Raw genomic sequence first — 13,957 nt, 5'->3', positions numbered from 1 at the left:
TGTCATGCAGGGCTCTTCGTCTCCTTGGTTTACATTGTTGTAAACCACATCGGGAACATTCAATCCCAAATGAACCAACTACTGGGGAAATGGACCGACCAATCAGAACACTCATTGGGACAATTACTCCTAGAGCACACCTATAAAAGGAGGTACCTCCTGATCATGAGCATGTTGGAACTGCATTCTAAAGTGATAGTTGTGTTGCAGAGCATGACACAGGAAGAGGGGAACTAAAGAGAGAAATCTACACTGGTCAAACCAAATAGGCCAGTTGTGAGAATGGATAAAGAACAGGTGGCTAAGCCAATTGGACTACACTGTGTAACAGGCCAGGCTGACAGGGAATGCTTGGCTAGAGAGCCAGCTAGGAGCCTGGGTCCAAAGACTGGAAGAAGGAGGAGCTGAAGAATAGACTGCTACGTGCTGTAGCCCACATACTGGTCGTAGTGGCGAAGCAACCAACCCACCTAAAAAGGTTGTAGCTTTGTAGAGTGCATGCGAAAGAGGAGGGGAAATCCCATCCTAAAATACCCAGGTAGGGGGTAGAATATTGACACAAAAGCACAAAGTTAAACCCTAGGGCAAGAGGGATATTATACAGGGCTTTCCCCAGTAGCAATTTCAAGTTCATCGCACCCCAATAGGTGACAAAACATTGGGATTGATGGAAAAGGCAAAGGAAAAGACAAAAGTGACACACATTTGCAATGCCAACAGTTTGGGCTTTGCTGTAGGCATGGAAAAGAAAACACGCACACAAGGTCTCCCCAATCAATTTAGTACAGGGCAAGGGGACCATTGGGGATCAACCAAAAGTCAAAAAGCTAAATGACGGTTCAATTAAACAATGCTGGGCTGTAAGCAGTTAATGGAAAAATAAATCTTTAATGCAAAAACTGTGGATAAATTAGAACAATTTTAAAAAACATGCCAATGTACTAAACCAGTACATGTTGTTCAAATCAAGACCGTCTCCTTACATGCATCACCCATACTTCAATCATTGTTCTAATTTATCCACAGTTTTTGCAATAAAGACATTTTTCATTGAATGGTTGCATGTGACAGTCATTTTGCTTGCAGGCATGGAAAAGGTACTTCCTAGGCACATCCGTAGTGGTATTAACTGGCCATTGATGGTTGCAGGTGCAATATGGCATAAGTACCTTGGCATCTAATATCAGTGCATGGCAAATTCCTAATACTTTTAAACAAGCCAAAAATGTTGTCTTGGCCAATGCTTGTTTTTAACAGCACTTCAGTGAAGGACATACAGAGTGCTTATAAATCAAGTGGCTGAAGGCAGACCTGGCCAGACATTTCTATTACACTAGTAGAGATTTTACAACTCCAAGTAACTCAGCTCTCAGAAGACTGCTTTGAAAAAACTCTGGCAGTGCAGAGTTTGATGGTAAGGCTTGATTAAAGCAAGCTCTAAGGGTTCCCGTGAGGAGGTGTTTTGGGCAGGGAATGGCAAGATCTGGGTGGGAATGGCCTTGGGCACTCCCTCCTTAAAAAACCTTCTGCCGATCCTACCTGTCCAGTAAACTATCTCTCCTTTGCTGGGCAAACTCCTGGAAAAGCTGGCTATTTCCCGCTTACTCGCCACACTGAATTTGTTGGTTGTCTCCATGAACATCAGTCTGGCTTCAGAGCAGCCAGAGGCATGGAAACTGCTCTCCGGAACACCTGAAGATCTGCTCTCTAATCTTGACTCCAACCTTCCTTCTGTCCTACTCCTCCTTGACCTTTCCTTTGCTTTTGACATGGTCACTCACGCCATACTGATCAATCGATTCTGTGAGAACCTGGGCATCACAGATCAGGCCCTGGAGTGGTTGTCCTCCTTCCTCCGGCACCGACCCTCTCAGTTCCAAATTGGGTCCTTTCTCTCCATCACCTCTCTTTCCACATGCAGTGCTCCCCAGGCTCTCACCCTTGCTCTTCAGTGTCTACTTGGCCCCTTTGGCCCACCTTATCTCTACCTTTTCCTCTAACTTTCACTGTTATGCGGATGATACTCAGCTCTCTTTCAGGCTCCCGTCAGTATCCTCTCCTCTCTCGCTCATTCCTGACTGTCTATCCGCGATTCAGGATTGGAGCCCTCCAACAATCTATGACTTAATGCCAGTAAGACTGTGATCCTTCTCATTGGGACCCTGGCTCCTACTTTCTCACTCCTACTCCGGCTGCGCTCCTTGGGCCATCTTCTTTCGCCTTCCTGTGATGCAAAAAACCTTGAAGTCATCTTCAACTCCACCCTCTCCTTCTCTCCTCACATCACGGACACTGCCAGGAAGGCCCAGTACCCTCGGAGGCATTTTTCCTTTTCTCACTTTCCCCCAGAAGCTCACCGTCTCCAGAGCCCTGGTTCTCCCTAGGTTGGACTACTGAAACAGCCTCTTTCTCAATCTGCCTTCCTCTACTCTCAACCCTCTGCAACTAATCCAGAACAGGACTGCAAGACTTGACTTTGGCCTCAATCCCAGGGACCGTATCTCTCCAGCCCTGAAATCTCTCCACTGGCTCCCGGTGGCTGCAAGGATCAAGTTCAAGACCTTCTGCATCGTCAACAAGGCTTTCTGGGGCCACAGCCTGCACTACATCCAACTCTCTCTTCCAAAACACCTTCCTTCTCGAGTCCTTCACTCAGCCACCTCTAACTCTGAGGATCAGACGCTTCTCCAGGCAGAGAGTGGGGGCAGATTTCTCTCCTCTGCAAGGGCCTCCCTCTGGAATGGCTTCCCCACCCCTCTCAAACTTGAGCCGGACCACCTGAAGTTCCGGAAGCAGCTCAAGACCTTCCTTTTCACCTCTGCTTTCTCCCTCTCCCTCCCGCCTGCTGACCTACCTATCTGCTGTGATGACTGGTGGCCTGGCTACCCTCAAGAGTCTCACTGGGAACCAGGCTCCTCCACGACTAGCCGGCCCTGCACTGCCTCCGGGCCTACTGCACACTTAGTGGCTCTAACCGTAACCCTACAGTGCCCTGCCTCCTTGCACTTAACCTGAGCCGCTCTGCCCTGGCTGCGCTTACTGAGCAATGCTGCCCTGACTGCACTTCCCATTTCCCTCTCACTGGCACTTGCCCCTTCATCCTCCCCCCTGCACTCTGCATTATCGCACTTTCACAAACTGAATGACACTAAACCTAGTAAGATTGTTTGTTTGTCCTGCATCTGTCTTCCCTACCTTTGTTTTGTCATGCCTAGAAACTCTTGTTATAAATGACTTATTTTATCATAGGGATTACCATGGCCATGGGCAGTCAATGGCTGGGCACATAAGCAAACACCTACAGGCTATGTGTACCTCATTGTATGCCATTCCTCCCTAACTGTACTAACAGTCCAAGCTAAAAAGTGTTCTAAAGCACACACACATTCCAGAGAATGAGTGATCTAAAGGATACTTTTCCTGAACATGGACACCCCAGTTTCTTGTGATGTAGCTTAGGGAATTGACATTGAACTTAGAACTCTAGGCCCTTTTAGAGTAAGCCCCTCACAAAAATTCCTTAATCCCACCTCCATCACGCTATTATGTAAAAAGACTTAATTTTTAGTTGATTCTTTGTCCCAATGGGCATTACTCCACTCCCCTGTTGGGATGGAAATTAGCCTAAACCACCCCCTCCAGGCGCTTTAAGGTGATACGAATGCCGTATGAGTGTGTTTAATATATAAGGGGGGAGAGGCCTATGCTATGAAACTCGGCACAGATATAATATAGCGGAATTGATAGGTGCAGAAACCCAGGGTGTGCACATAGAAAGGAATGACATTTTGTAGTTATGGTAGATGATGCAGTGTTGCATGGCTGCGCGGCATAACTTTAGATCCATACAAGAACTCGACTAGGCCCAGATCACTCTGACAAGATGGGTCTGCACGGCCAGTTCTCACGGAAACTTTCCCCCTGTCCCTCCATTGTTGCAATTACTCAGTATCGCTGGGAGGAATGCGCCATACAAGGCTGTGAGACAACACCAGCTGAACTACCAGCTGACCTCTAACCCCTACCCAGCAGACCCAGAGCCATGGCCCACACCACCGCCCCGACTCCCACACCTCTGCATTCTATGATAAGTAAATGACTCCGAGTCCAAATCGTAAACCAACAGGCCATAAAAGATCTAAGAATTTGCGACTGCTTCACCTCTTAACATAAATACATCCATTGTAACATGAGGTACAGGGAGGGATAAATTATAGATCCAAACGAGGGAGGAGGCCTTGGGTGCGAGACGAGCAGTATCAACAAAGCACAGAATGTGTGGGTCTGTTTGCCTGCATTTCTTCCTCCCTTCCTCCTGGCACCAGTCCCTGAGCCTCCCGGGTGCATACCATAGTAATGTAGCAGTAGGCTTAGTGTATCATAGCAGTTTTTGATAATGTAATTTATGAGAGACTTGACCTTCACTTGAAGGAGAGATGAGCCCAGCTGACCCACGTGTAGACTGACCTACGGCCGAGAAGCGAACCAATTGTAGCCTGGCATCCCCTATGGAGCAGGCCCATGTGTATGGACTCGCCAATCAGTGATGCCAGTTTTTACTGTATACAAATGACATGTTCTCCCTATTTGACCCACTGTTTGTACTAAGTGAGACCAGAATGTCTCGAGCAGCAGATTCCTTTGCGGATACCTTTGTATTCTGTACAATTAAACCCTGTTATCCTTGCAAGCTATCTCTTGGCTTCTTTCCCTAGAGGCTTGTATTCATTCGGGCGTGAGCATAAACAGGGACTTGTCTTCACCCCTCACCCTGATAGCGAACAATTAAGGAGTTGAAAATGCCCACATGTCGTTTGTGCTCTGTAGCATTCATCCATGACAGTACATTTCCTTATTGCTTAGTTCTTCAGCCAGATAATCATTAGGTAGTTTGTGTTTGATTATCTTGATTGAAAAAACATTGGTGGGGTTAACAATGTTTTTCTTCTCCAATTCTTGGACAAGTATTAATAAACTCCAGTCTTAGCATATATGGGGAAGTGCTGAATAGAGGCAGAAAAAAACATTGTTTCCCCAATTGTTTTTTTCATTGCTGATGTAATCACCTGGTACAGTTACACTACATGCCGCCACCAAAGCTGAAATGTCTAAAAAATGCATACAGTAATCACTATTTTCTCATGTTTTCAGAGTTCCAAGCATTGTTAAAATTTGAATAGCACTTTTAAAAGCTTTTAATTAAAAGGCTTTTCTGAGAATGTTAAAGAGTTCAAATGAAGGTAGTTGTGGTGTTCAGGCCACTTTTAAGTATAAGAAATAATATTTTGGGATATTTTCTGTAATACTGATAATAGTGGGCTAATATACGAAGAGGTTTGCATTATATTGACACAATTAGGATTTGTAGTGATATAACTGTATTATAAGCAGGTACCACATTAAATACACGCGTCTTACCTGAGACTTCTGTAGAATTCCCACAACTGTAAAGCAGAGTTCTTCCAATGCACTGGATGCCTAGGTAAAACAAAACAATACATTGACACACTAATTTACAGTTGCATGACAGATTTAAAACAGCTCTATGATAAATATCTTACCTGAGGCTGTGGTTCTGTAGACAGGAAATGGGAACAAGCATCATCTATCTGTAAAAGCAAAGAGATGTCTGAGTTGAAAATACCAAGTGGGTTACAAAATGTACCCAAGATATTATCCCCTCTGAATACTTTAACAGTGAAATAATCCAGACTATTTGACCTGGCCATATTTCAATATTCATTGTCCTTTTTTTGGTTTATTTTCTTTGCCTTTGGTAGTTCTGAAAAGTATTTATTTTATATATTATTTCATTAATATTTGTTTTTAGTTCATAAAAGAACTTCTACAAATTATCAATATTAAACTGAAATTCAAATTCATCTTTACAATTGTGTTTGTTATTCATTTCATAAGCATAGAGTCACTGAATCAGATCAAGTCATTAATAAAAAAGAACTACAATTTCATCATCAATGTCAATATACACATTCATTTCTTCTTATTAGTTTACATTTTCCATTACTGCTAGTACAAGCATTCAAGTGTCTTGTTATCTGCAACCACAACTGATAAACAGCAACGTGTAGAGAATCAGAGCCCGAGTTGAGGCAGCAATTCCAGAAATCTCTGGATCTAATTGTGTCATAACTACGTACAAACACACTCCAAAATACACATATACACCAACCTAATTTCTCGCACTCAGTAAATAGGTGTTGAGATGTTTCCAAAGTATGGGTAAGTTTGCATATACGACAGAACCTGGGCTCTGGAGAGAGTTTTAATTGAGGTCCCCGTATAGTAAGAAGTGGCAGTTGATTGATATGCAATCGCAACATCAGGTTACGGACTGCTGGGCTCAGACCATGTAATAAATACGTTTGGGTCCTGAAGTGTCTATGGTTAATGTTTGATATATATTTATAATTATCACTGTAATGTTTTAATCACTTATAATTCAATTACATTTCTCTGACACCATTGACATGTTCGCATCAGAGAAAAACATTGGATTCACAAAAAACCTTGAGCATTGTTGGTTTCTAGTTTGGACATAGATACAAGAACACTGGGTAGAGTAAATGTGGCTACTTTGTTTACATGTTTGTGACTGATATTTTGCTGTATTGTAATTTGCGTATGTCTCATTAGATAAAATCATTTACTATGCTCTTCAGAGCTTCCCTTTACTTTTTAGAAAATTGTATTGTACAATTTGTGACAAATCTAGACAATTTGTCCCTTCTCACCAGAGTGGAGCAATGAGGCTAGGGAGAGGAGCCTGCTCAGCGAGATCCTCCCAAGGGGTCTGGGCAAGTGAGACCTCAATGGGAGTAACTTCCCTCTCTGGGACAAGGACTCCAATACTGATAAGTAATTCCCTGCCCGGAACACACTATCCGCCTACATTGGAATCGGAAAGACTGTTAAGCCTGTTTTGGATTTACTGAATAGTGATATTTCTTCAGTCTCTTTGGTTTCAGGTAATGCTGAATTCTGCCTGAGCCCCACAGTGAAAGAGAAGCGACACACCCCTTTTGTTTGCAATGACGTGCAGAAAAAGACGAGGAACCTTGAATGTGGAGGAGATAATTCTACGAAGAAGCGATCCTCTGGCGGGAAGACATCATGGAAGGGCAGAGCCATGCTAGACCGTAGAGCTAGTGGTAGCATGCAGAGCGAACAAGATGCTTGCAAGATGGCAGAAGGCTGGGTCCTGGCTGGGAAAAAGAAGCCTCAGTCAAGAAGGAGACGGGGACAGTAAAGCAACAGTCTCTCCTGGTGGTGTGACCACACAGAAGCCGTGATGGGCCGGACTACTAAACCAGACTGCAGCAGCCTAGAACCTGCACTCCACATGAGAAGTCTGTGAGCAGCGAAAGGGAAGCAAATGCTCGTGAAAAGGTAACACATTCGAGAGGGGCGAACCGTGTGATTCAAGACTGGAAATGCAATAGGTGTTATGGGAACCAGATGTACCAGTTGGCTTTTGGGTGCCTTGGGAAACCGAAAGACATTGACACTCAAAGCTGGCGAAGTCACAAGATTTACGAGAGCACAAAAACCCTAACAGGCGGATGCCATACTGAGGCCCTACTTGAGCAAGCCTGACAGAGGGCCAGAGGACTTTGGGGAGTCCAAGAAACATGAAATATAATGTGCAGAATTGGGAGGAGAGAGAACCTGGAGGGTTCAAATATTTAGAAATACGACAAGGAAACTGTCAAGCACCAAGCGGGAAGTGGTGGAGTTGTATTACACAAACCTTGTCTTTCATGATAAAAAGGAAACCTTATGGATTATATATAAAGACTTGAAAAGTTGGCATACAGAAACTACAGAGAGGCTAAGTACTGTACTGCAAGAACTTTGATGAACTTTGGCGAACGTTTAAAATCTGCTTGGAGAATGAATCCAAGTGTTGGACCAGGCAAAAGTAGAAGGCCAAAGCCATTGCTCTGGCCCACTTCTTTTTATTAAGTTTTCTAAAGTGGTAGGCCAAGTTAGCTAGTTAGGATTTGGACTGAGGACTATTTTTGGGGTGACATTTGACAAGCACCATTAGTTTTAGTATGTTAGGTAGGGAACTTCCCTCATAGCGGTAGGGCTAGATAGGCATTTTCCTTTTACTTTTAATAAATACCAATGAAACATGTCCGTATTTAGTCTGACTACTTCTTCTGGTTCACCATATATGGTGTCAGTAGTGGGATGTAGACCGGCTGATATAAGCCGGGGACCCTTGCTATTTACAAAGTTGACATAGAAGGCTAAAGTCCCCACACTGGCAACTTCCCAGTCCATAGGCTTTGATGTACATAGTTTACAGAATATTTCTATGCTACCAAATCAAAGGTCGCTTAGGCTGAGTTTTTCCCCTCCACCGGGAACATAAATCAGATTAGACATCACCCCAGTACCTCAAGAGGTGGAGACCTTAGTAGAAATGCTCAGCGATATTAATGTTTTACTCATGATCACAGACTTTTCTAAGTTATTGCCGTCTACTGCCAGATGCTTTTGCAGACAGAACGGGTACAAGGAATCCTGATAGATATTTGATTGCACACAGCAGGGGTCTGGAACCATTTACTTAGAGTGTGGGGGTGCTGCAGAAAGAATCTAGATACTAAATTGTAAAATGTGACCCAAGACTCATAGTCTCTTGGCCTGGCTGCCCATGTCCACTGACACCACAGCGTGTAGCAGAATGACTTTGCAGGAGGAAACACATGGGAAAAGTGCAATGTACCAGCTGGGGTTCTCAGAAAGTAACAGGAAGGTAGGCACTTGACTGTTCTGACTGAAGCAGGCCTTGTCATGTGGAGAAATAGAACCCTCCACTGAGAGAAAAGGGAGGGGAGAACGCAGCAAAGAGGAGACACAGTTATGAGCCAGCTGGCAACCTGACAGTCTTAAGCTAAAGCTCGATTCTATCACCCCACAACTAGCAACTGACCACAAAAATATCAGGAAGGTGGCTGACGAGCGGATGGTGTTCTCTGCATAGATCTTTGTAATATTCACGGGTTTCAAGCCATTGGAGACTTATCCTTATAGAATCTAACAACTTGCCTCTGGGCCAAAATACAGCATAGGGGAGGTCCAGTCACTAGCACTAATCTCATCTGCCTCGATGCCACTGCCAGCCAACAAAAGTGTGGCGTGAGATAGAACCTAAACGTATCTCAGAGCCTCACTGTAGTGACCTAGCCCAGATTTGCCGACCTACAGTTTCGTCAAATTCATTCTTGCCTACTTTATTTTACTGCAAAATGCAAATGGGAAGTTGGGGTAAGGTATATATAGGAGATGGGGTAGTAAGAGGGGTGTGGGCAGTCTGCCCAGACATTTTGCAGTAAAAAATCTTCAGCAAATCTTCATAGAATCACTGTAGTACATACATTAGTAGTACAGCAGCACCACTATAGCACTGCCATACATCCCTTGTACAGCAGCAGTTATTTTCTTTAGCACCCACTGCCGTACCCTAATAGATCAGCTCCAGCACTGTTCGCACCGCTGCCATACATTAGTAGTACAGCAGCAGTACTTCTCTGTTGCATAGCCTTGACATACGTGAAGCATGGGCCTTAGACCCTCAGTCACACTGTGCTGATTTCTTAAATTAGGGTGCAGTGTCATTAATTCAGACATGAAGCGGTTTGTCATTTGTGGGATAAAGTGTACTTCTCTAATGTAAAAAGCTTCATTTAATGAATGTGTAGGCTTGTATTCAGAATATTTTAGAAGATGCACGGATTTATAATTAGAAACGTTTCTATTCTGTTGATGTAAATGTCATAACATTAGAGTTATGTGGATTTTGTACCTTAAATATTTAAATAAAGTGTGAACGTTTTATTCTTTAACCATAGTACACTAGAATTTTTTTTTTTTAAGGCTAGTGGAACAGCCTACTAACTGGGACACTAGTACCCCACTCACACTGTAATACGTTGATGGTGCTCATGGTTTCAGGCTACAGGCTTGGCACTGGGTACTAAAGGTTCGGAAGAAAAGCAGAGGTGGCAGTTTGGTTAATAGTGAGGGTGTACGACCTCTTACCCACTCCCACTTTGTTTGAAGCTGAGACAGGTTGCTAGGAAGCCAGCTCTATAGTTATCTTCTTAGCATAACTTCTTTGGAAAGGACAGGTTCAAAATTCTTCACATGGAAAAACTGTTTTCCCAAATGCTTGACTGACCTATGGAAAAATGTGTGCATTTCCTGAATGGCCTGTCGTAAGGCCGTGGCGGCAAACATAGCCACGTATGCCGTTCAGATGCACCAGAATACATACTAACACTCCTACATCCCAATTCCTCTCGTGTCGCCAGATCCAATCACTACACGCAAAGCGACACCCTGAATAAACGGTTGTGGATATCAAATGGTTGCATCAGGGTAAACATTGTGTCCTGTCGCATGTCAAACTTCAAAATCGCGTTTGTATGGTCATCTGTGCCAAATGTGCTGTTTACGTTAAAATATAAAGAACTTCCACTACAGCTGGTGTACGTGTGCTTGCCAGACAGAAACAAGCAATTAGAGTATGTATAATAGTTCTTTGCTAGCATCTGAACTGAAATTCCGGAAAAGTGCAGACGGGCCGACTGAAGGTGTGTGGGGGGCCCATTTCAACATGATGGTTGGGGGCCCCCGTTTAGAGCGAAAAGTCTGAGGAACCCATAGGGTGCATACATTACAATGGTAAGGTAATACCGCCGATTATCACAAGACAACCAGTCAGCAGGGAGCTTAACCATTAAATGCCCACTGAAGAGCTCTAAACACTTCTTTGTCAGTAAGTGGCTGATGTGGAGGAACCAGTGTTTGAAGGCAAAGAAGTGATATCACTTCTGTATAAGAAACATGTATTTTTAAGAATTCTGATCACTGCTCGAGTCTTATAGTACAATAAGCTAGGCTCGTGAAACAGCAGGTATGATATTCTATTGTCAGCTGCAACCTCAAAGAAAAGTTGATATAGGCGCGAGAGAAAGACCGACCTACTTCTGCCAGAGTCTGTCAACCCGAACACCAGCATCCACATCAGGCTGTGATGGTCAAGGGTGTCATGCGGGTGTAGGCTCAATAATTAACGGCGTGGCATGCAAATGAGCACTCTGGGACCAGGTGCTTTATTGATCAGATCAGTCCCTACTACAGAGGCGTCTCCCCCCATCCGCGGACTCTATAAAGTGCAGTGAAGCAGCTGATAATAAATTACAGAGCATGGCCTGCTGGCTGAGCCTGTTGACTGTTGAATCCGACACAAGGGTCGCTGCGTCAATGTGATGGCCCACACAGCCTCTCTCCTCACAGCATGCAATCGGGAGAAAAGAGGCGGGTACAAGAGGAGGGATAAAAACGTATATCTTTATTCCCTGCTACTCCATTCTAAACTGACTCCCCCCCACCCCCCATCCCTTCCCTTTCCCGTGAGCCCGGTTTCCCTTTCCAAATGACACCGACGTGGGCTTCAATAACGTCACATTGACCTTTGTCTGACATCCGTGCCTCACTGTCCCAGACTCCAGGCTGAGACCAAAAGATATCAGACTGCAGCTGTATAAGGGGCAGGTCCAGGGCCGGCTCGACTTGAACGCACGTGCAGTGTCACCAGCGCAATGAGCATGCGTAGCTAGGTACCTGCCTGAGAATAAGATGATTCCAGGAAAAGAAAGCAAACCCGAGTACCATCGTGTGGCCAGATGATTCGATTCACTTGCTTTCTCCATCTTTATATGCAATTGAAAGCTCAATCGCATATAGACAATTGTGCACAACTATTGTGCACTCCTTTGCTGGTGGCCTGGTGCATATTCCTCCACACACAAAAAGATGCCTAGTGGCTGTGGCCTACCAGGAAAGCGCCCGGTATCGCACCAAGCCAGTCCAAGGCTGATCTAAGTACCCTTTTCCAGAACAGCGATGGACATAGTGGACCTGTTAGAAACATCCAAGTTAGGGAATACATTAATTTTCCTGATTGTTGACTATGGTAGTTAATAATAATAATAATATCCCAAGACGTTTCCTCTTAGGAATAATACTGCTCAAAAAATCCTGAAATATCTACTTCCCTTTCTATCACGAGTTGGATCCCCAAAGGAAATTCTCACGGATCAAGGTACCACATTTATGGCAATAATCATGCAAGACGTAAAAGAAATATTGCACATTAAAACCCTACATACCTCTCTGTACCACCCACAGACAGTTGCCCTTGTGACAAGGTTTAACCAAACCTTAAAAAGAATACTCCACAAGCTGCTAGGGGCCGATGGCAGTACTTTGGATGTCAGGATACCCTGAGACCTCTTTACAGTGTGGAAAACACCTCAGGCATCTCTAAGGTATTCCCCGTTTGAGTTATTACACGGACGAGAACCTAGAGAGGTACTCGATATGCTAAAGGGGACCTGGGAAGAGAGGGAAGAGGTCATGCTACCCATTTCTCAGACAGCCCAGAAACAAAACTAAAATCCCATATGACTGCTGTGAGGAAAACATTAAAAATCCCTACATGATAGACAAGCGGTAGGTAGCCCGATCTTTCCCTGTTGGGGAATCTGTCCTAGTTCTCCTACCCACCTCAGAACAAAATGATCTCAAAATGGTACGTTTCCTATGCATTTCCTGAAAGAAAAGGTCCCTTGAATTATGCAGTGGCCCAACCAGATAGACGGCAGAAAACCCAGATCTATTATGCAAACCTGTTAAGAGCAGAAGGTCGATCCAGTGGCAGAGGCTGCTGTAACCATGGCCACCCTCCTTACCGACTAAGACCTAGAGCACCAGTTAGTCCCCAGCCGTCTACCACTCTCCCAAAAAGAAGACGTTCATGATTTCTTAGACCAATTTCCAGAACAACCAGGTAGACTGCAGAATTTCCTCCACTACATATGAACACCAGCCGTGCAAACCGTGAATTTAAAACCTTACCGATCCAGTAGGCAAGTAGGAAAAGTATCAAAACAGAGCTCCACAAAATGCTCAAGGACAACATCATCGAGCCCTCTGAGAGCACCTGGTCTTCCCCCATCATTTTGGTGGGAAAACCAGACAAGACATGGAGGTTTTGTAGAGATTTCAGGAAAGTGGACTCCATGTCCACATTTGAAGATTACCCCATGCCATGAATCGACAAGCTCATTGAGAAGTTAGGGTCCTCTTAATATATATCCACCATTGACTTAAGAAAAGGATACTGACCCGTACCCCTAAAGCCCAACGATAGTGAAAGAAATGCCTTTATCACAGAGCAGGGGCTCTTCCGATTTAAATTGATCCCCTTTCATTTGCACAGTGCTCCTGCCACACAGGTTAATGGGTACCATTTTAAGACCGTACTGTAGCTTCTCTGGAGCCTACTTGGACGACATTATCATACACAGAAAGACCTGGCCCGAATACATGCACCAACTTTATGTGATCGCAAGAGCCTTCACGAGAGCAAGTTTAACAGCAAACCCAAAGAAATGCCGTCCGGCCCAGGCAGCTGTAAAGTATCTGGGCTACTTCATGGGAAATGGACTGATTAAACCTCAGGCAGAAAAAGCTAAAGCTGTACAACAGACACCTGTACCCAAAACCAAGAGAGACCTTTGAGCTATTCTAGATTAAACAGGCTACTACAGACATTTTATACCAAATTATTTCACCTTGGCCGCCAGTCTTACTGAAAAGCTCAAGAATAATCACCCACAAAAGCTTGTCTGGGAAAAAGAAGATCAAAAAAAATTTGAAGGATTAAAACAAATCTTGTGTCAAGAACCGGTTTTGAAAATGCCTGATTTCACCCAGGAATGTATTCTTAAGGCCGATTCCTCCAAGGTTGGGTTGGGAGCTGTGTTGTCAATAGAGCATGACAGCACGGAACAGCCCAATTTGTATACAAGGCCGAAGTTGTTCCCTAGAGAACATTCATATGCCACGGTTGAGCTTA

General features: G+C 44.3%; 1 protein-coding gene across 3 annotated transcripts in view; it reads right to left on the bottom strand.

The window, feature by feature from the left end:
- The window catches only part of NMU (neuromedin U), a 696,290-nt gene that overhangs the window by 365,430 nt on the left and 316,903 nt on the right, over positions 1 to 13,957 (bottom strand). For all 3 annotated transcript variants that reach the window (XM_069631628.1, XM_069631629.1, XM_069631630.1), the window contains exons 3-4: positions 5,562 to 5,609; positions 5,419 to 5,478 (exon numbers count right to left, since the gene is read on the bottom strand). In XM_069631628.1, coding sequence (XP_069487729.1) covers positions 5,419 to 5,478; positions 5,562 to 5,609 — 108 coding nt within the window. The remainder of the gene's footprint in view (positions 1 to 5,418; positions 5,479 to 5,561; positions 5,610 to 13,957) is intronic.

This window comes from Ambystoma mexicanum, chromosome 6q (genome assembly GCF_040938575.1).
Source record: "Ambystoma mexicanum isolate Mex_15411 chromosome 6q, UKY_AmexF1_1, whole genome shotgun sequence".
Classification (NCBI taxonomy): domain Eukaryota; kingdom Metazoa; phylum Chordata; class Amphibia; order Caudata; family Ambystomatidae; genus Ambystoma; species Ambystoma mexicanum.
The sequence above is the reverse complement of the archived record's forward strand: the minus strand, read 5'-3'. Positions and strand labels throughout refer to the sequence as shown.